Source organism: Leptidea sinapis, chromosome 39 (assembly GCF_905404315.1).
Source record: "Leptidea sinapis chromosome 39, ilLepSina1.1, whole genome shotgun sequence".
NCBI classification, from domain to species: domain Eukaryota; kingdom Metazoa; phylum Arthropoda; class Insecta; order Lepidoptera; family Pieridae; genus Leptidea; species Leptidea sinapis.
In genome coordinates, this window is record NC_066303.1 from 5489500 (window position 1) to 5512945 (window position 23446).

A 23446-nucleotide genomic window follows, 5' to 3' on the forward strand; every position below is an offset into this window, starting at 1 on the left:
GAGCTATCTAATTTAGGTTAACGTCAAATCAACTGATAAGATCGCGATGATGTCAATTAAATGTCAAAAATGATATCAACTGAATCGCAAACAGAACTAGTTCGTTCATTCATTCGTACCATGAGGTAATATTTCAACCTAAACTGGATAGCTTGTGTCAAAGTGAGCGATTCGAAAAAAGTTGCTACTTCCTTAGAGGAAAGTGAATTGTGTGGGTTAATAACTTTTAAAAAATAGTGAAAGCATACAGAATAGGAAAATTTTATTAATGAATGATAAAAATAACAAAGAAAACAACAATAATAATAAAGAAAACAAAATACTGAAAATAAATATCAAAAATGAAAATACTAAGGACGAGGCTGTAAGGGCCCGGGTTATAGCCTGTTCGCAAGAACGAATTAAAAAAAATGTACTCTGTGGTCCTGTCAAATCAGACATCAATGGTTCATAACTCGTTATTTTTACGAAAACACCGAAGCAAACATTTAATTTGTAATTCAAAGAACTATATTTATTTATATTACTATTATTTAATAAGTACAAAAAAGGGCTTAATGGTTTATAATTTGACGCTATAAAGCGCAATTTTAAAATGTATTTTAGGATTTTCTACGCAAAAAAACCGCTAAAAGCATATCATTTTAGGTTTGATTTGATTTGAACGCAACGTATATGGTTCGAGCAAGAGAGATAAACTTATGCAACGACTGTAGAGCGTCATCTCTTTCTCACACCGCAGACCACAGACAAATTTATTTCGTTCATCTTTCTTAAGCGATCCAAACGCCATTCAATAAAAAGCAATGCATGGTACGAATTTTAGTGATTCAGTTTAGGTACCTAAACTGAACTGCATCGGAATCGCATCGCTTATTAAAAGTTGATGGTAGGCTCTCTGTTTTTCACAATACTCTTATAACTGTTTAAATTTTCGTTTTATTTGTTGTAATTCTGTAATTTTCACTTTTGGTTCAAAATATTTATGTTGTTTTCTTTTTCATTAGTGTCCACTGTAAACATAATTATTATTTAATGTATGGAACTGTTTTGTCTTCTAGTTTATGTATATTTGTAACCTTACTATTGTAAAAGATTGTTTTGTTCCTGAATAAATAAATAAATGATAGTTGTTTACCGTTGGGTGTGTTGGCAGGTGACTTGTTGCGGAAGCTGATGGAGATTGGCGAGCTGCCAACCGACGCCCCGCCTACGGACACGCCCACCGGTGCGGCCGATGTTGATCCACTCACACCCTCGCCCTGAGAACATCGCATGTGTGAATGAGGAGCCTCAGCCATCCTTCATTGCAATTAAAAGGTGGTTAAAAGCAATGGCTATTTCCCAGAGTGAATAGTTTCTAGACTCTGCGGCGGTTAGGTTTCTAGCATTTCTTGGAATGAGTTAAAATGCTCGTTTTGAAAGGGAATTGATATCTTCTAAAGTTCTAGAATTATTAGTTTTTTCTTCATAAAGCCTACTTAAGTGAAATACTTCTCGAACCAAATGTTTAATCTGTCAATCGAACGAAGTCACCGGAATGTTCAGTTAGTACTTCAATCGAAAACAACAGAAAGTCAACAACTATAATTGTTAACATTTCTTCCAGAATTTTTGCAAGCTCGATATTTACATTGGTTGTGTAAGAGTAAAAAAAACATTAAATTTAATGATTTCATTCGATTTGTATCATTAAATAGAGTTTTATGTAGGTAATGAATGAGTAATGCGAGTGTACGTACGTATCTATCGTGCGGGCTCAGGTCGGGAGAAGGCGGGCGCGGAGGAGTGGCGCCACCTGACGCGGTCTGCAACAAACAGTCAATAACTCAACATTCACACAATACAATACAAATTACTTCTATGACAATTAATCTTTTTATATTACACCTGAAACAAATATACATGCTGTTAGATTATAATGGACAAACACTGATAATATTACTTATATAAAACATTTATTGTGTTAGTTATAACTTAATATTATTTTATTTAATATATTTACATAAAGATTTACAAAAGGAGTGAAAACAAAGGTGAGGTTCATGGAGGTGCGGCGGGGGATTTCAGGAGGTATAAAGTTGTACAAGGAAGACTTCATTAAAGGGCAATTAAAGAATAAATGGTCTACATTTCCCTCATCAAGTCCACAGTCATATAAACAATGGTCTCTAATTCTTAGTTTGGCTAGGAATACTGGAGTGCAGAGTGGTTTAAGCGTAACCGACAAACTGTTGATATTATTGATTTATTGGGCTATCTAAATTTTGAGAACCACGGTTTTAAAGGGATTACAGGTTGTATATCACCATAAAAGACGCCTTTAGAAGTTTTGGAAACCTGCCAGATGTTTGACCACCTCTCAAACATATTTATTTTCAAGGTGGAGCACAAGTCACGAGAGAAGATTTGAGAATGTTGTTGGGAACCTGTATCAGCAGCTGACCTGGCACAAGCATCAGCATTTTCATTGCCGATTATACCTGCATGGCCTGGTATCCATGCTAGAACTATGTTGATGTTGAGATCACAGCACTCTTTCAAGTTTTCCCTTATCTTAAGTAATTGGAATCCTACTTTTTGAGCGTAATGGATTTGAGAGGATGGATTGAAGGCAGCTTTTGGAGTCTGATAATATAATAGGACGTACGTGGTGGCGATGCCTGCGGTGCCTGTGCCGGTGTCGCGGCGGCGTGCGCGGCGGGGTCAGTGACCCGTCCCCCGAGCGCCCCTCCTCCGGCTCCTCCTCCATCTCTACGTCGGCGTCGCCCGCTCCGCCTCCGCTAATTAAATATTTTTTAAATTATTATCTACACACCAGTAATGCAATTAAAGCGTGATATAACAATTGGATATTTTAAGCAATTAATTAATTAATTTAAATTAAGTATGAAAACTTATTTTATACATCGGTTGTATGAGGTCAAAAACGTGGGTGGCGCAATATATTACACAACTTGTACAGTAATTGTTCTACACATGTTTGCGAGTTGCAATTGAGTATAAAATGGGCAGGAAATATATTGTAATTTGTATACATAATTATCTCTCATACATACCTTATAACTAGACATTAATTTTAAAATATTTATTTTGCGAAACTGTCAACTGCAAGAATTTTAAATATATAAATATAAAAAGCGATTTTTTATTTGTTGACTAAACGCGATGACCATGTTGTCCGTTGTGCGTGACGTCACATTATATCAATCATCTGTTACTTATTTTTTAGTAGTATAGAGATGTCACGTGTTTGAGTTTTTGATTGATGACGTCAAATTATACATAATAAATATTAGTTATTTTATTTATTTGATAAAACAATACTTCTTTGCTAAAAATATTGATGTGTGTAAGGAGTATCCAATAAATAATTGTAAATTTTAAGACACTTTTTCAAAAACCTTTCAAATATCCAGTTATAAAATCCATATAACTCTGTATTCTTACATAGTAGTGTGTTGCTTCATAAGATCAGTACGCTATAGCATTATGCGTATGTGTAAATATTACGTGCTGTCGAAGAGTAGTGATAAGACAAGCAGACAAAATAGTATTGATAAATTGAATCTTTATGCTGTCAGCCATTTTGTTTTGGGTTTAAATAGAATTAACAACTAATAGCGCAATATAAGGTTATTAAAATTGTACGAAACTTTATATTTGTTTTTGTTCCGCAGAATAATTTGAATTAGTCGCAGTCTTTCTCACCTGTCGTCACTGTCGATGGGCTCGGCCTCGGTGGGCAGGTCCCGCTCGGCGCGCGTCCGTAAATACCTCTCTCTGTCCCGCTCCGCGCGCTCTCGCGCTTGCTGTCTCGCTCGCTCTCGTTGCGACGCACGCTGTTTCTCTCGCTCCTGCTGCAGCTCCTGGTCTAGCGTCAGGTCGACCAACAGCCGCGGTTTGTATAACTCTTCGCGTTCCTTGCGTGCCTGTTACAAATAACTACAGATTTAATAATTGTTTTATTTTGAGTCCGAATCAAAATAAATAGCGTAACAATTCTTCAGAAGCATTACATTACATTATTTATGTTTTAGCTATAACCCGGCGATGTCATGGCTAAAGGTGCGGGATATTTTTATTTTATTTTATATTTATTCTTTCTGGAAAACATACATAATTTGCAACTTTTACTAATGAGATCAAAACTTAAAAAATAATTAAAGTAACTATTTTACTTTACCAGGTATTTATGAATTATTATTACATTTTATAATAATAATAAAATAGTAATTTCCTAACACATTAGTAATTAAATATGATATATAAAAATATAAAGGTATTTAAAAGTCAAAGTGCAACACGGCACTCGCGGCTTTAAAGTCAAAATTAAATAAAATAAAATTTAAATAAAATAGAGTTTCTTACAATGACTGTAATATACAAAACAAATTAATTTGTCGAGATTAAAAAATAATATAAATAATTGTTGTTCCCGCTCCCGCTCGCGCGTCGCTCTCTACCTCTCAGGCGGCCCGCGGCCGGTATTACCTGGTCGAAGGCGGCGCGTGCGGCGGGGTCGTCGTCCGGCCGACTGCCGTAGATCTCGTCCCGCAGCGCGTCCAGTTCTTCCCGCTCCCGCTGCCGCTCGCGCGTCGCTCTCTACCTCTCAGGCGGCCCGCGGCCGGTATTACCTGGTCGAAGGCGGCGCGTGCGGCGGGGTCGTCGTCCGGCCGACTGCCGTAGATCTCGTCCCGCAGCGCGTCCAGTTCTTCCCGCTCCCGCTGCCGCTCGCGCGTCGCTCTCTACCTCTCAGGCGGCCCGCGGCCGGTATTACTTGGTCGAAGGCGGCGCGTGCGGCGGGGTCGTCGTCCGGCCGACTGCCGTAGATCTCGTCCCGCAGCGCGTCCAGTTCTTCCCGCTCCCGCTGCCGCTCGCGCGTCGCTCTCTACCTCTCAGGCGGCCCGCGGCCGGTATTACTTGGTCGAAGGCGGCGCGTGCGGCGGGGTCGTCGTCCGGCCGACTGCCGTAGATCTCGTCCCGCAGCGCGTCCAGTTCTTCCCGCTCCCGCTGCCGCTCGCGCGTCGCTCTCTACCTCTCAGGCGGCCCGCGGCCGGTATTACCTGGTCGAAGGCGGCGCGTGCGGCGGGGTCGTCGTCCGGCCGACTGCCGTAGATCTCGTCCCGCAGCGCGTCCAGTTCTTCCCGCTCCCGCTGCCGCTCGCGCGTCGCTCTCTACCTCTCAGGCGGCCCGCGGCCGGTATTACCTGGTCGAAGGCGGCGCGTGCGGCGGGGTCGTCGTCCGGCCGACTGCCGTAGATCTCGTCCCGCAGCGCGTCCAGTTCTTCCCGCTCCCGCTGCCGCTCGCGCGTCGCTCTCTACCTCTCAGGCGGCCCGCGGCCGGTATTACCTGGTCGAAGGCGGCGCGTGCGGCGGGGTCGTCGTCCGGCCGACTGCCGTAGATCTCGTCCCGCAGCGCGTCCAGTTCTTCCCGCTCCCGCTGCCGCTCGCGCGTCGCTCTCTACCTCTCAGGCGGCCCGCGGCCGGTATTACCTGGTCGAAGGCGGCGCGTGCGGCGGAGTCGTCGTCCGGCCGACTGCCGTAGATCTCGTCCCGCAGCGCGTCCAGTTCTTCCCGCTTCCGCTGCCGCTCGCGCGTCGCTCTCTACCTCTCAGGCGGCCCGCGGCCGGTATTACCTGGTCGAAGGCGGCGCGTGCGGCGGGGTCGTCGTCCGGCCGACTGCCGTAGATCTCGTCCCGCAGCGCGTCCAGTTCTTCCCGCTCCCGCTGCCGCTCGCGCGTCGCTCTCTACCTCTCAGGCGGCCCGCGGCCGGTATTACCTGGTCGAAGGCGGCGCGTGCGGCGGAGTCGTCGTCCGGCCGACTGCCGTAGATCTCGTCCCGCAGCGCGTCCAGTTCTTCCCGCTCCCGCTGCCGCTCGCGCGTCGCTCTCTACCTCTCAGGCGGCCCGCGGCCGGTATTACCTGGTCGAAGGCGGCGCGTGCGGCGGAGTCGTCGTCCGGCCGACTGCCGTAGATCTCGTCCCGCAGCGCGTCCAGTTCTTCCCGCTCCCGCTGCCGCTCGCGCGTCGCTCTCTACCTCTCAGGCGGCCAGCGGCCGGTATTACCTGGTCGAAGGCGGCGCGTGCGGCGGGGTCGTCGTCCGGCCGACTGCCGTAGATCTCGTCCCGCAGCGCGTCCAGTTCTTCCCGCTCCCGCTGCCGCTCGCGCGTCGCTCTCTACCTCTCAGGCGGCCAGCGGCCGGTATTACCTGGTCGAAGGCGGCGCGTGCGGCGGGGTCGTCGTCCGGCCGACTGCCGTAGATCTCGTCCCGCAGCGCGTCCAGTTCTTCCCGCTCCCGCTGCCGCTCGCGCGCGTCGCTCTCGGCCTCACGAACGCGCGCACTCAAGCGACGCTGAAGCTCTTTAGTTCTGAAAATTACATTTATTACATAAGACTGATTTTGTTAGAAGAGGTGTGTCTATAAACTGCACACAAATGTGCACAGTATTTTGAATTGACCACTTCCTAGTGAACCCGGCATTGAGAAATAGCAAATCTCCTTATGTCGACCTCAAAAAGACTCTTAGAGGAAGTGAGAAGTGTGCAAAGTTTATGGACCGGAGGTTTCTCGCTGCCTGCGATGTGTATTCGCCGTCCAGCCCGTGGTCCTATATTACTCCACGAGCACAGAGTTGCTAGACTTAACTTCGCTCAAAATTGTGTACCGTACTTCACTATATGGTATAGAGGACCGAAGTCGGCGAGTACTGCGAAGGGGCACGTTCCGTTGGGCACAGTTGTTTGCTTTGAAGAAATAACCCCTTATGTTTTGGGCAACGGTTAATGTACTGGACCGTACGGAGTTAGTCTTCATAGAAAACGGCACGTTGAATGCACACCGGTACATATCAGAAGTCCTAACTGTTTACGTACAACCCGCAATTACGGTTCTTGCAGAAATTTTGACTTTTATGAACGATAACGCTCAAGCTCACTTTTCTGGCGACGTGGAAGCGTATATTCAAGAGGTAAGGATTCGTCGTTTGGACTGGCCAGTTCGAAGTCCCGACCTCAATCCCATAGAGCACATTTGGGACGTTCTAGAACGAATAGTTAAGATCAGTGCAGCCCGCGCCGCAAAACATCAGAGAACTAAAGGAATGTAATTGTTGCGCAGTGGGAGCGTATTCCACAAGAAACAATTAAGAATAGAAATATAGACGAATACAAGCTGTCATTTTAGCAAGAAGGAGTCACACTCGATATTGAACTTTTACTTTTTATTTTTATGTTTAAAAAAACTTAAGTTTTTAGCGTGCTTTCTATTTAATGAATAGATACGCAACTAGCTGATTAGACTCTGGGATAATTTTTCATTAATACCAACGAAATTGACAGAAACTACTTTTTACTTATATATTTAAAGTGTTATGATGCTAAAAGCTACATAGAATTATGAAATAATCTGATGATGCCAGTGAAACAGTTTTATACAGGGTTCTAAATGCATTTGTCTCCTCCACCAGTGTTGCCGAGTCACTTCTATTGGAAAATGTTAAGGAATGTAAACAAAATTTTAAATTCAGTGTTGTTAGCCCAGCAGAAATAATTAAAACTTTCAGATCCTTAGAAATGAAAAAGACTGCTGATATATGGGGCATATCTGTAAAAATAATAAATTCTGTTATTGACGTCATAGCACCATATCTAGCACTAGTTTTTAATAGCTGTATTGAACATGGCGTGTTTCCTGGCCTTCTGAAGTATAGTAAAATTACACCAATATTTAAATCGGGACTCACTTCTGACCCGAATAACTATCGCCCTGTCTCGGTGTTGCCGACCCTTAGTAAAATTTTTGAAAGAATTAATTTAAGCCAAATGCTTACTCACTTATAAGTTACTTCATATAAAGCAATTTGGCTTTACTAGGGGACGCTCGACTACGGATGCAGGTGTTGAACTCATCAGGAATATTTTTGAGGCCTGGGAGGAATCACAGAATGCACTTGGTATCTTCTGTGATTTATCTAAGGCTTTTGATTGTGTTCAGCATTCAACGCTGGTCAGGAAGCTATGCCACTATGGTGTAAGAAGATCTGCACTCGATCTTCTGATCTCATATTTAAATAATAGGATTCAGAGGGTCGAGGTGAATGGCAGGAGATCTCCTGGGACTCCTCTCGGTATGGGGGTACCACAAGGGTCTATTCTTGGACCCTTCCTCTTCCTAATTTATATAAATGATCTACCTAACCTTGTAGAAAAAAAACACAAGGTGGTATTGTTTGCGGATGACACTTCACTTATATTCAAAGTGAAACGAAGCCAAGTTTTATATGGCAAAGTAAACAATGCTCTATCTGACATCGTGTACTGGTTTAGCGCCAATAACTTATTGTTAAATAATCATAAAACCAAATATATTAAATTCACTGCGCCAAATGTCAAAAATGTAGATGCGAATATTTTATTAAATGGAGAGGTGGTAAAACCAGTGGAATCTGCTATATTTCTTGGCAATACTCTTGATTCCAAATTGCAGTGGGGCCCACATATTGAAGGATTGGCGAATAGGCTTAGTTCTGCAGCATATGCGGTTAAGAAAATTAGACGGTTAACTGACATACATACGGCGAGATTAGTATACTTTATTTATTTTCATAGTATTATGTCCTATGGTATATTGTTATGGGGCAGTGCGGCCGATATTAATACTATCTTTGCGCTGCAGAAGAGGGCTATTCGCGCGATTTATACCTAGGTCCTAAAGAATCATTAAGAGAAAAATTTAAAGAAATAAACATTTTGACTGTTGCTTCTCAATACATTTTCGATAATGTTTTGTATGTTCATAAACACATTGAGGAATTTTCTAGAAACTGTGACATTCATAATGTTAACACGAGGAACAAACATAAACTTGTTATGTCTACTACTCGGTTGGGTCGAGTTAGTAAGTCTTTTGTTGGGCGATGTATATGCTTCTACAATATGATCCCAAAAAATGTACAAAACAAATGTGTTACGAAATTTAAAAGAATTGTTTAAAAACGTTTGTGTGGGAAAGGTTATTATAGCATAAACGATTTTCTTAATGACACCACGGACTGGGAATAAAGCGAACACCCTCAGGCTCTTTAATTATAAATGTTTATTGTACGATATTACATTGTAATCCATATTTTATATTAAAAAAAAGCCCGCTGAGTTTCTTGCGCCCATTCTTCTCAGGTCTGAGGCAGTCTCTTTTGAATGGGTGGTAGATTTTGACGTTCAATAAGTGATTTTAAATCCTATTTTGAATAAAAATATTTGAATTTGAATTTAAGCAGATTTTAAAAAATAGCTGAAAGACCAATCCATAATATGTATTTATTAGAAAAAATCCAAAATTGTTACGGTGTGGTCTCATATTGTATTCAGTTGTTTGTCATTTCAATACTTTAATGAGAAAAGTGGAAGAGGTATTCACTTCAAATCATTATTTATACCAATACGAGAAACACTCACTTGTAGTATTTATGGTCGTCGCGCTCGTCGTCGTAATCTTCGAGGAACTGCTTGAGTCTCTTTGCCTCCTTCTCTCTCTCCTCCTCCCGGCATCGCTCCCTCTCTGTCTCCCTCTCGTACTCTTTCGCCTTTCGTCGCTCACGGCTCTCCCAGTTGCGTAACCTGACACATGAAATAAATTCAATTGATTGTAAATATTTTACCTCTCCTTCCTACCCGGGATACAAACTAAATAACTGCTTAACTGCGCCGCCTGGCACTATAGGTCAGCAGACTGCTTTGAGATGTGGTATTTTTTACATCCTACCCGTGGAGGCAGATCTGTTTTTCGCTGAATTTCCAGATGCCGCTGCTGACGCTGTTGCTGATGTGGCACTGCATGGTATAGAACTCTTCCTTCCACCCTCCTCGGTGCGTATCGGGTTACAACTTTGGTTTGACCGCTCCTGCTAAATGGCTTCTCGCCTAAAGCAGGTGTCTATCAGGCATAGGTCATTGCGATGGTATCCTATGATGAAAATACCAGCAAACTTAAAAACACTACAATCATGCCTCAAGCTATAGGTGGAATTGGCGAGAGACTTCTTTAAATACTTTTTATTCCCTACTAAACTAAAGAACAACAAACAAACATACCGCTCTTGATAAGCGGCTTCCTTCTCTCTAGCTTTCTTCTCCAATCTCTTTTTGTCTCTGATCTCCTCCTCTATCTCCTTCTCTCGCCGCGCGTCGGTCTCACCCTTGCCCCTTTCCCTGTCCCGCTCTCTGTCCCTATCTCTGTCCCTATCTCGGTCGCGTTCGCGTTCTCTTTCGCGTTCTCGCTCTCGTTCGCTGTAATTTTCAACATACATAATTATTTAGTTAATTGGGCCATCGGCAGTCATTAAGGCTGTCGGAATCACATCGTTCACCAAGATTAGAAAGTTATGGATTCCTGATGGTGCATTTGCCTTAATACATCAGTGTAGTGGAATTGAACGTTCCCCCGAGCGGTACGTAGTGCTTTCTACTATATTAATCTAAAGTCAAAGTTTTCATTTGCATAAATATGTAAAATTTATGTTACATAAATATTATTTATAAAGTACATTTTTGCCATATTCATGACGAGAAAATTCACTGTAATTACCTGGATTACAACCTCATAATTTACAACTAAAAATTGGTTCCGTTAATATCATGTTGCATAACATTTGTCAACCTCGGTTATGCAATGCAATGTCATTTAGGTAATGATGTCAATTAAAGCAACAATTATAAATAGACCAGGATCGATATTATTGAAACAAAAAAAAAATCTATAATTAACGTAAATTTAGAATTGTTTTTTCATGGTCAGCTCCTGTTTGTCGTCATTTATAACTGAGTCTTTGGTCTTTTTGAGTTTGTGTTAGGGATAATTATTGTAATATCAGCACATATCACGCACTTATTTTCTGCGATATTCGGTAGATCGTTAGTTAATATATAGTAGAAAAAAAGAGTGGTCCAAGTACACTGCCCTAAGGTATTTCCAGGCATTTTGAAGTGACACCTCTAAGCTCATATAAATTATATTTAATTATAAAAATTTCAAAGTCAAAACAGTCAAAAGCTTGGGTCGAATCGAAGAATACTGCTGTTACTCAAAATTTTTGATCTATTTTTGTTATTAGGTTAATAACTTATTTATGTGTGCCCATTGTGGTAGATATTATATTTTGTTGAAATCCGTATTGTTCCGTTAAGGGTTCGGTTTATTTTTAAATAACTTTAGATGAAATAGATAGAAGAGTTATTGGTCTTTATTTAATAACTTCCGTATCCTTTTTATGAAGTGTTCAAATGATAAAATGATTAAATATATCAGCGCTGCAACTAATGCATTTTTGTATGTTTTTATTACCGTGTTTGTTATGTTATCAAGACCTACAACCTTGGTGTTATTTTAAGAGTTGTTTGCTATTATTATTCCGTACAAGGTTTTAAGAATATTGAGGAATTTACCGAATTTATCATTTTATAGTTCGATTTTGTTTCTTTAACCTAAAACTTTGTCTTATTTGTAAAATAATCATTAAAATCATTTGCAATGTTTACTATAAAAGCTATTGAAAAAAAACAAGTACCTTCAGGTTAAAGTGAAGCAAAAGCTAGTAACGAGAATCTTTTAAAGTTGAATGAAATGCTCAATGACCCTAAAGTAGTTCTGGAGTATATGCCAGTGTTCCAGTTCATGGTGTGGTGACTCACCGGATCGCGGTGGGCCGCGCAGCCGCCGCGATCTCGTGTCGCGTGCGAATGTAGGGGTGCAGATGTAGCGTCCGTGGAGCCGCACATAGCATTTGTCTGCTGAACTGTTCACGGTTCTAGGTTGGCACTTGGTGCACCTGTGCCTCGCAATACACCTCTCAGTGTGCCGTACGCCACGGGCCACTCTCTCACCACACTTCACTACTTCGAGCACAACAAGCACCACTTTCTAACGTTCAGGAATCAGCAAATTGTTTCAACATGACAGACAGAAAGAGCTTTTAACATGTAGCAGCTGTGCGCGACTCTTTAGGTGCGCTGAGGTATTTTGTGGATTGAATGAGAGTGAGCCATACCGCTCGGTTATGTGACGCTCGTTCGGCTAAAGTAGGCTCGAGCCAACGTGGAATACGTCACGTATTTAACAAAAATATGAAAATTTATATTTTTTATTTTACATGTAAATACGGAATAAATGAAATTATTAGTATAAAAATTTAGTAAAAATTATTTACAATTTGTGAAGCTAACTTTTATCTTTTCACTTCTAACGGTAGGACCATAGTCTCACAACTATCAGTTTTTTCTTGGGGATAGGGATGTTGATTGCGGGCACCAGAAAATTATAATATAACTGTTCATAGCGCTAGAGGTATTAACTTTTTAACAACTGACTTATTAATAACACAACAGCATGTGATCCTTATCGTTCTTGTTCATAGTTAATGTAGTTAGTTCAATGCCGTTGATTGAATTCCGTCTTTATTCTGCAGAATGTTCTTATTCAAAACTGGCCTACAAACATGTACCACATACAACACCGCACGCACGACGCACGACGATCGCAACTACTGACCACTATCGCTGCACAAGATGTAGGTTTACCGATATTTTACGATAAGCAAAATGGCCAACAGTTTTATGGTGCTACTAGAAATCCACCCCGCCTTCGTTCGAATTGAACTGATGTCAAAATTTATGAATCTCCCACAGTTCACGTTCAGTTTGTGTTTTCGCGTGTACTCACAACCATTTAAGGGTTGGCGTTATAAACCTAGTATTACTATGTTTCGTTTAATTATAATAATTCAAAGTCGAGAATACAATCTATTTATATAAAAATGAATTGCTGTTCGTTAGTCTCGCTAAAACTCGAGAACGGCTGGACCGATTTGGCAAATTTAGGTCTTGGATTTTTTGTCCATAGAAGGTTTAAAAGGTGAATAAATAGGAAAATGCTGCTAAATTAAATAAAAACAACAAATTTGTTTTTCCTTTGATGTGTCCATACATAATTTCTATGAGAGAATTTATTGACGCACGGTTTGACAGTTCTGCTGTGAAACAATTTCATTACGACAGCAGGGTGCATATTTTACGAAGTAATTTTTTATGTTATGATATATTATAGACAAATTTATATAAAAACATTATTTTATTTATTATATACAGAACAACGTCTGTCGGGTCAGCTAGTAAAAAATAAATAAAAGATCTAGAACCGGTAACAGAGTCTAATATGGATTATGTTATTCAGTTAGCTCACTTTTAACAGTGGATTAAGTGTTAAATCAACACTAGTATCATTAATATCGTCGGTCACGTTAAACACTCTTTCGTTAGCTCCATGCCGCGTGACTCATGCAGGGACACACACTATGTACGCCACAGAAGTAGCTATAATATATAGCGCTATATATGTTTTCCAAACTAATATTCGTCTTAACTTGGGACACATTTATTCAATCCAAAAATATAAATGGTTTTTCAGCGGCATAAAACCTCATTGATGTTACAAAAAATCTGTATTACCCGGTTAAATTGAATATGCTCTATTTACTCTCGTATAATTTGCAGTTAGGGACTGACTTAACTTCATAGGGATAAATCTGCGTAACATTATTATGTACGTGTGTGTTATAGTTCGGTTTATGGCCCTTATATATGTAAGGGCCCACTTTACGACCAAGTGTGTTGAAAATAATTTTTCCATAAATTTTTTATTATATTATTTTCCTTTTCCAATGGGTTTCATCCTACTATTATTTCTTTTTCACTTTTTACCATTTTCAAAGGCTGGTCAGCCCTGGTCTAATGCTGCATTTAGTGCTCGACCGACGATCAGCGCTGACGTCGGTCGAGCATAGCTATAACAACGAAAACACTAGCCAGAGCTAATGAATTGCTGACGAAGAACCGACGGTGCGCTGAAGCGCTATGGCAACCGAGCGACCGACTACGCGCGTGTGTAACATCGTCATCAAAAATCGTGTTCTGACAATTTCTAATATATTGTTTAATTGTTTTATTCAATTTGTCGCTCTATAATAATTGGGTAAACATGATATCTTCTCCGTCATTTATTCCGTAATCGTTTGCGTTATAAAAATTACATATCAAAGAGGTTTAGAAAGTATTCCTTTTTGTTCGCAACTGTACACACGCAATCAAGTTTGCTGTCAGCTGAGCACTAAACGCAACAAGATCAGCGTGTATGGTACGCGCTACGCTCAACCGACGGTCAGCGCTGACGTACAGTAAATGCAGCCTAATAACAAAGAACAATGATAGTAAGAGGCGGGTTAGTCGAATAATATGATTGTTAGAATGTTCATTATTATATTGCATCATTTATAGCTATAACTCTTTCTAATCTAGTTATACAAAACATAAAACAAGCGGAGAACTGCGAGAAAAACAAAAACAAACATTTTAAATAACACTTATATTAATATGGTGTCATATATTAATCGTTTTTCTAAATCTTGATTTTTACAAGCCAATACATCTTACAATTAAGTCAACTCATATAAAAATCTGTGTCTTTTGTTCTCAGAAACTCAGAAATGAGTACCTAAGTAATAATGTGCATTCACAAGGAGCTGCAATGCGGATGGGCGTGCCTCAGGGTTCAATCCTAGGACCTTTCTTATTCCTCATCTACTTTAATGATTTGCCAATGTGAGATTGTTGTTTTCGCAGACGACACAACATTAGATAATAATATTGACAGGCAATCACAGAATTAATCGATTATCTTTTAAAATAATATAATAGTATTACATGTCTAACTCCTTCTAAATTAAAAAAAATATATATAGACTGGAAAGCTGCTCGCCGATTTTGACGACGTGCTTAGACTTCGCACGGGCGATTTGGCCACCGGTCCTCGACATTAACCTATGCGAAACATAGAGGCACTAGGCCGCTACTTCACGCCGGTATTCTGTGCGAGTGTGGTAATTAACCCACACGAGTCTGGCCCGATTGTGCTGACGTCAAAAGACGGCAGCGTGACTCTCCCACTTCTAAAAAGCCCTTAGTCGCCTCTTACGACACCCATGGGCCTGGGACTCCCCTATTCTTTTTACGCCCCGGGAAAAGTACAGGACACCTTATTCAAAAAGCCTACTATACGATTAGAATATATAGAGGATAAAGAATTATGTAAAATAAATACTCCTGGTCCAACCTAATAATAATTCTCCATATTAACATTTTTTATCGAATGAATGTAATGTATAATAATAAATATAAAAAAAATGTAAAATAGAGTGTAATTAATTCCAATAAATAGAAACGATTTGTGGACATTTATCGATTCAAAACACACATTCACACGGTCAAGTGGTTCGAGCTGATACTGGTGCGCACCAGACCAGAGATGACAGAAACACTCCATTAAGCCGGACCTGCGCTTTGTAGAAGTATTATAAAGGAGTATTTCTTAAGGTAAAAGGCAGGCAAAGTCGGTAATTTTGTCTTCGGTCCTAGTGTATCGTCTTTCTTGGCCAGATTATTAATCGAACTTACAATTAGAAGAACATACATATTTTATGTCTGCATATACAAAGAATGACAAATAACGTGTATTGGTATCTTTTTTGAGGTAATTTCCTTACGACTTGCATAATCGTAATGAACAGACACGGTAGGTGATGGGGAACTGGGTAAGAGAGCAGAACGTAGCCCATCACCAGACCGGAATGTTTGTTCAGTGTCAATGACTGCTGGCTGCTATTTCTATCTTATCACTTACAAATAACAGCACGCGTAGGCCGGATCCAGATGTTAAAATCACAAATATCTCTTCCCGGTGTCATTTATTTAACTCACTACACAGCAACATTGAAACTCGTGACTCACCGCTCCCTCTCCCGCTGCTCCCTCTCTCTCTCCCTCTCGCGAGCCTCTCGTTCCCGCTCTCTCTCGCGCGCCTCTCTGCAAGTTGGCTAAATTAGTGTCACGAGTTTATAAACACATATTAATACGAGCACAGCTATGGTATCAATGTTAAATGAGAATCCCATTATATTAAAATGTATCTACCTGGAAAGAGTCCAACAATCATGATACAAATTGTCAACTTGGTTTATTTAATAACTAGGTTATGGCCGCGACTTTTTCTGCGTACAATATCGCATTGGATCCCGAGAGAAACGTTTAAATGTACGAGCAGTTACAGAACACTTCTTTCATTTGACATTTTTAATTAAATAAATTTATAACTTCTATGTAAAATTATAAATTCTAAGAAATGTTTTAAAATAATTTAAAATTACTTCAAGTTTGTTATTCGAATTACGATTATAATTAAATATAGTCTATTTATTGTTCTTAATTACAGCAAAAGCTATAAGAAAATCTAAACATGTTTTAGAAAAAAAAATCGTGTTAGTATATGGCAATATTCTTCATGTAGGTTGGCATCTTGTCTACCATCCTCTTTATTGTACAGTTGATACACAGCGATAAAGCTTTTAAACTGCGTAGTATCATCATCGCGTTATGTATACTGTAAGAGTTTAATATTAATAAAATAAAGAAACCAGTCCGAATGACAAAAAATGGATTTAAATTCTTTTTTGAAATAAAAAGAACAGCAGTGCGCTAATAAACAAAGAAAAACAAACGGAAAACAATTCCTAAAATCTTTGCTATGTGTGCTTTCATTGTACAGAGAGATCGGATTTTGATGTTGTTATAGACAATCACACATATACATAAATATACATTACCTTTCCCTCTCCCGCTCCCGCTCCTTCTCTCTTTCCCTCTCCCTCTCTCTCTCACGCTCCTTCTCCCTCTCCTCGCGTTCTCTTTCTCGCTCCCGCTCCCGATCACGATCTTTACTTCTGTAACAACAAACATTTACTAGACTATCGTATCAAAAGTATTTAAAATTAATAAAATACTTGTTATGAATGTATTATATAATAAATATGTAGGCCATGTTGTCACTGATGATCTGAAGGACGGCGATATAGAAGAAAGAGCGCAGAGCATTACCTGGGAGAAGTAAGAGTAAGTAGTAAGGAGAGGCGTTTCACCGAAGATTCAGATGTACAGCGTTAAAGGACGCTGGTGACGGACACGCGGCAAACCTTAATGTCCGGCATGATAAAGTTCTTATTAAATTAAAATGGACTCTTATTTCAAGTCGAATTTATATCAGCAAAAACTATATTTCATACAATTTTAATGTCTTGGAAATATTATCTACATGTATTATAAAAATAGGAATCTACCAAATTTTGGGTAAAACTTCGAAAAAAAAGGCAAAAATTTTGCGTACTTCACTATCACGTCGGCGGCTGATAGAGACTGAAGTCCCCGCCCCTTTTTTCCGTTAACTTTTGTATGCCAACATCCCATTGTCCTTTTTTTTATTTGTACAGAATTTAACAGACTTTTATCTTATATATAAAATTCTCGTGTCCCGATGTTTGTTATCAAACGATGTTATCATCCTTCGAAACGGCTTAACCAATTTGTTTGAAAATTTGGGTAGGTCTGAGAATCGGCCAACATCTATTTTTCATACCCCTAAATGATAAGGGTCACCTACCCCGAAATACTTTTTTTTATTATTTGTCATTTTTTTTATTTTTTCATTTTATTATGAATCAGCATTAAAAAACACATACAACTTTTCAAATTTTCACCCGTCTACGATCAACACCTATTTTTGTACCGCGATATTAATACTTATTCTATTCCATCCACATAATGATTATTGTAGTACGATAAACTTTGTGCGATATCTCTGTCTGAGAATCAGTCGTCATCTATTTTTTATTTCACAAAAATTTTAATGATTGAATTTTTTTTCCTTACTTTATATGGCAATACAACGGTTGCTGTGTCAGCTAGTTCTATTGTAATTTTCAATTGGTACATCTGGACCGATGGAACGTTAAAAGTTAAGAGAAATACCAACCTGGACACACTTCTCCGTCTTCGAGATACGGACTTATCGCGATCTCTGTCTCGCTCTTTGTCGCGGTCCCGCTCGCGCTCCCGTTCCCGCTCCCGTTCCCGCTCGCGGTCCCTTTCTCTTTCCCGATCCCTATCGCGCTCACGTTCTCGGTCCCTCTCCTTGTCCTTGTCTCTCTCCTTGTCCTTGTCTCGCTCCCTGTCCCTGTCTTTATCTTTCTCCTTCTCCCTCTCACGCTCTGTCTTGTCCTCCTTCGAGTCTTTCTTACGTCGCCCCCCCACCACGTGGGCCTCTTCCTGCACAAGAACAGCTCAATGTACGGGCCTCTCATACGCACGGGTCACACCCTCGTCGACTAATAATTAATTCATCAACAAAACATGATCATCTGCCACGCTCTCACACTATCGCGGCTCAAATCATTTTTTATTTCAAATGAATTATAAAATAACCTGCCGCATGCAATATCATCTGCCATTATCACCCACAGTGTGATTAATTCTCCACAAAACAATATGGAGCCCTACTGAAACAACTTTTGTAATTGTATTATAGAAGAACAACTTTTAAACTTACTAACAGATATAAAAAAAAAATATCTTATTTAAACTGTTATATAGTGGACTTAGAATAATTTGCAGACTTAAGTTGACTACTACCCATACCGAACGATGGTATATCGGTAGAAATATTTATCTGAGATAGAAATTATTCTGCGGACATTAGTTCGCGGCCGAGGTGATAGAGAAACCAGAGGAAGGTGGTGAGAGAGTGGCAGAAGGATTCACTTGATGATTGTGTGCTGACGAGCAATATAGAGCCGCACACACGTGTGTGTGAGCTTCAACGAACGGAGCTTGGTGAATGAAAAGTGTAGGTGTATTAAAAACCTATGAATTGTTAATTATGTCATTTGAAAATTAATTGTATTGTGATATTGACTGACGTTTTACAATAAAGTTATCCACAGTGTATGTAGGTAATTGGTAAAAAAAAACATAGTTTGTTATTTGCAGGGATTATTGTTCGGTGCAGTATTTAAAAAAAACTTTAAAAAAGCAAAGCATGTTCAAGATGGAGGAAGTAGTTCCCTTTTTTTATAAAAACAACATCTATTGACACATGTGTGAGTATTTCCCAAAAAAGAAAGAATCAAGAGAGAAAATCCTTTGCGGTCGGATATCATATATTTTGGCTGCAAAAAAATCCTTAAGTATACAATCTTTGAATGAACCTGAATAAATCAAAAAAGCCCGACCAACGATTTTCCATGATTAATTTTTATAAATGACGGTTCAAATGAATTCTGTACAGTTTGCTCTTGTTCTATGTAAAATAATATCTATTTATTTAAGAACGGGTATTGCTGGTTTAAATTTCCTGTCCATATCTAATAATAAGTAGAGTAGTAGTATCTAGTATATTAGAAATGACATCAAAAAGAATTCTAAAGGAATCAATTTGAAGGGAAATAACGCCATGGGTTCTCATCTTACCAAATACCGTTCACTTCGAGGTAGTTGTCACCACTGATCAAAAAAAACTCGATTAGAATGAATAATAATCTCAATCTGTACGGGCCAACGCACGTACATTTGTTATTTCAGCACTTTTACTCCACAAGCATTAACTTAGGTCATTTAAACAGGCAGTTCGTCATCGGTGATCAATCACGCCGCGCGTAACTCATTAACATATCATTTACGAATTTATCAGTTTATTTTATCGTTTTATAAATATATCATTTTTACAAGACTTTTACTTCTCTCGAACTTATCATTAAAGGTTATCTCATACACAATCAATGGTCAAAACTGCGGAAAACATGCTATCATTGGATACGAACAGCAACACTTAAATTGGCAAAGCTATCCGTGGCCAACGCTACGGACAGCAAACGTTATCTTTGGCAATACTAATTGTGCCTTTGACGGAAAATTGAAAAAGTCTTTGACGACCACCTCGATTTAAACAGTGTGTGTGTGTGTGTGTGTGTGTGTGTGTGTGTGTGTGAGTGTGTTGTGTGTTGGTCAGTTGCAAGCGGCGGTTCGTCTCAGTCGCGCGCACAGAACGGTTCAACTTACGCGTCGCAGGGCGCCTCATGGCTCGCGGGCGCGTCGGGTGGGGTTTGGTCACACCCCGCGCTGGTCACGCGCCGTTGTCTCGCTGATGCCGCCGCGTTAGGTTACGTGCTCCCGCGCAACACATTTCCGCACTTACATTTCGTATGTACCGATAATAACCGTTACTGCACTCAAGAATTACGTTCCACTTCATAAATCCAATTTATCCACGACACGGTGACATTTGACGATTATCTACGAAGTAAGCGAAGTGTGCGAAAATGCAGTGCACGGGAGCGAGCCACACGTCCGCAACTTACAAATGTAGACGTGCGACCCTCGACCGCACTCCAGATCGATACAATACTTAGCATCGTACGATCGCGAACCGGCCACAATTTCGAACAATGACCTTTTTTGAATTAGATTGAATTTTGATTGGCTGAGGTCACTAAGGTCATTGACCGAAATTCTGTCAGCTACGCGTAGGTTGTAAAAGAGCACGCGTCTCTTACTGATATATTGTTAATGTATTATACTAATAATAGCTTTCGATAATTTCAACATTTTTATGTATTACAGACGAGATCGAGTTTCATTCTTTTTCATCGTTGCGCGCTTATCATCTACATTTCTTACGCTAAGAAACAGACAACTTCAAGCACTTGGACCGTAACGACGGTTTTTTAGTACTGAATATACTTTTCAAACGTATCTAATATCGATATGGAGTGTTTAGTCGAAATTACTTATATTAAGCGTAAACTTAACAGCATGCCAACCAATAGACTATCACTCATAATACGAATACAATTAAGATTGCTGTTGTGTTTCAATCACAAACGTACGAAACTACAATCTCAAATTGCTTATAAGAAAGAGAAGATAGAGAATGGAAGGTTTGCAATTAAGACACGGTATTCGAAGATGGCTAAAAAGTGAAAAACAGGTATCAAGTGTTTAAATGGATTAATTGAAAAAGATGTTACTTCGGTCATGGTAAACTTATTGCCATATTATCATTGTCCTGTTTTTACTTACAACGTTGTATTTTAATTCGCAATATTGTGTTACAAAATTCTGAATACCTTCGAGGTACAAGAAACATGATAAATTTAAGAAGCTTTTATGCAAAACATCAGAGTTTATTATGAAGTAGGAAAGACAATCGAGCATGCGGGTCATTTAATAGTTACGATCACCGCGCCCATTCCTCTTGCGATGCCAGTCGCAGGAGTGTCGCCCCTCCTATATATTGTGTGGACTTGATTATCAGTGAGGTGGATGGTAGTGGTAGATATATATGTATATATAAGACGAATACAACTCACCGCCGTCGTTAACTCACCGGTATCAGCAGCTAGCCGCCGCCGACCTGCCGCAAACCGCAACCTCAGCGACCCGCAGCGAACGCGCTACCTTTACTCAACCAGACCTGATCCCAACCATTAACTTGGCACTGCCTATTATCAAACCACTTCAAACATTTAACTTTCAATAACTTGCCATTGCGGCTTATCGTTTAAAATTCGAGCAAGGATCGCGTTGGGGACGAAACTATTCAAATAGCGACGTATCAAGCAGTTAGCGTCGAGAGCGCGTCTGGATCGAGCGGCGTGCGGTCGCGGCGGGTCGCCCGTACATGTGTGCGTGTGTGTGTGTGCGTTCTCGCTCACCTTCATGCTCTCGCGGAACTTGCCAATCTCACGGTGGATGACGTCACGCTTCTCCTCCGATATGTCGGCACTCTCCAGCACGCGGGCCGTCTTGGAGATAGCCTCCTCTGTCACATCCACAAACAAACATTAATACTAACTGTCATAAATATTTATATTAAATACTAAATTGACCTCAACTTTTCACGAATATCGTGTGTGAAAGCGTCCTGGGGTCAAGCCATTTTGAACCCAGTGCAAGTTGGCCGACCAACCGTTGATCCCTTTCGCTGGTGTTTCGCAGATTGTTTCCTCGCGATATTTTCCTTCGCCGTAAGAGCCCCGAAGAAATTGTAAGATGAATTCAAAAATTTAAGACGCATTGATATTTTGAGGTTGGAACAGGCTTTTCCCAGGGGATAGGCAACACTGGACCAATAATACAATTTTAGTTTATAACAAAAATAATCTATCTCGCGTATACGCGTATGGCGTAAGGAAGGAAACATACTATGTTCCAATTCCTTCTGCCGAATTAAACCACCGCAAGGCACGCCAATAGCTTGGATATCACATCTGGATCTTTGGCGTTCCTCCACAGTGCGGTTCCTCCACAGTCTATTTACAACCAAACTGTGGAATGAGTGCTTCCGTGCTCGGTGTTTCCAAGTCGGTAAGACATGGGCTTTCTTAAAGATCGTCAACGTTCCTTTTTACTGTGGTCCCACTTGCATATAAGTTAAAATAGGTCCATACTATTTGGTAGTAAAACGGTTTTAATGAAAGATAATAATGACGTTAATAACCTATTTAAAGATTTTTGACCTAGACCAAAATTAATGGACGATGACTGGACTCTATTTGAAAGACTTAGATTTGAGAGAGCGACGTCCTCTAGTCAATATCCTAAATTTTACTAGCTGTCGTGTTCAACGCCTACCACATCAATGGACAACCCGGTCCCGTCATATACATTAACGTATTTGCACACAGCTGCTCTCACCCTTCTGCAGGATCTCGTAGTTGTTGATATCCTCCTGGTAGTCGCGGTAGATCTGCGCGATGTTCTTCTCCGCGCTCTCGTCCATGCCGCGCTGCTTGGCGTCCAGGTAGGAACCCTCGCCTACGCCCGCGGACGCACCCCCGCTCGCCTCCTCCGCGTCGATGCGGGATCGTTGCTCCGCTGTAGGCACATATTATATTTATTAGGTGATATAGATGCACCGAGTTTGCTCAACAGCTATGTAGAATCTTTGTACCGGACAATTAGTGTTCGAGGCGCAGGCACAGATTGTTCGCGAGTCCGACTCATCGTATTGTGGCGCGCACCAACCAACCGATACCAAGGTCTTTCTCCAACGCTCTTCTCGAAGCCAACGCTGCTTGTGATTTATTTGCGGATGGACAGCAGACGATTTCAACAGAGTGCTTGCGTTTTTGTGAGAGGAATATGTGTTTATAAATTGTTTGTTATTTACAGTAAAGTATAAATAAATATATTAAAATAAAATGATGTAACGATTGTATGTTTTGCCTGACACAGGTATCCTGACAGATACGTACTCTTGTAGGTGTCTACGAGCGCCTGCATCTTGCCGTCGACGCGTGCCACCAGCTTCTTGTCAGCCAGCTGCCGGTCGTGCAGCAGCCTCACGCAGCGCAAGGCGGCCTCGGGCCCGGGGAACTCGCTGAAGCCGAAGGTGCTCACACGCTTCCAGCTAGCCAGAGGCCCGCAGGCGCTCAGCAACGCGCGGATCATGGCGTCGGGCGCTCGCCCCGAGATGTTGCCTGCGACACGTGACCGAACATAGTTCAACTAACTAT

The 23446-nt window shown here is 40.7% G+C and overlaps 1 protein-coding gene across 1 annotated transcript in view; it reads right to left on the reverse strand.

The window, feature by feature from the left end:
* LOC126976159 (RNA-binding protein 25) overlaps window positions 1-23446 on the reverse strand; it is a 34279-nt gene that overhangs the window by 6415 nt on the left and 4418 nt on the right. The window contains exons 3-15 of the mRNA XM_050824381.1: window positions 23186-23410; window positions 22626-22805; window positions 21644-21750; window positions 17908-18200; window positions 16706-16822; window positions 15834-15908; window positions 10092-10286; window positions 9456-9617; window positions 6211-6370; window positions 3712-3932; window positions 2651-2783; window positions 1743-1808; window positions 1139-1262 (exon numbers count right to left, since the gene is read on the reverse strand). Coding sequence (XP_050680338.1) covers window positions 1139-1262; window positions 1743-1808; window positions 2651-2783; window positions 3712-3932; window positions 6211-6370; window positions 9456-9617; window positions 10092-10286; window positions 15834-15908; window positions 16706-16822; window positions 17908-18200; window positions 21644-21750; window positions 22626-22805; window positions 23186-23410 — 2058 coding nt within the window. The remainder of the gene's footprint in view (window positions 1-1138; window positions 1263-1742; window positions 1809-2650; window positions 2784-3711; window positions 3933-6210; window positions 6371-9455; window positions 9618-10091; window positions 10287-15833; window positions 15909-16705; window positions 16823-17907; window positions 18201-21643; window positions 21751-22625; window positions 22806-23185; window positions 23411-23446) is intronic.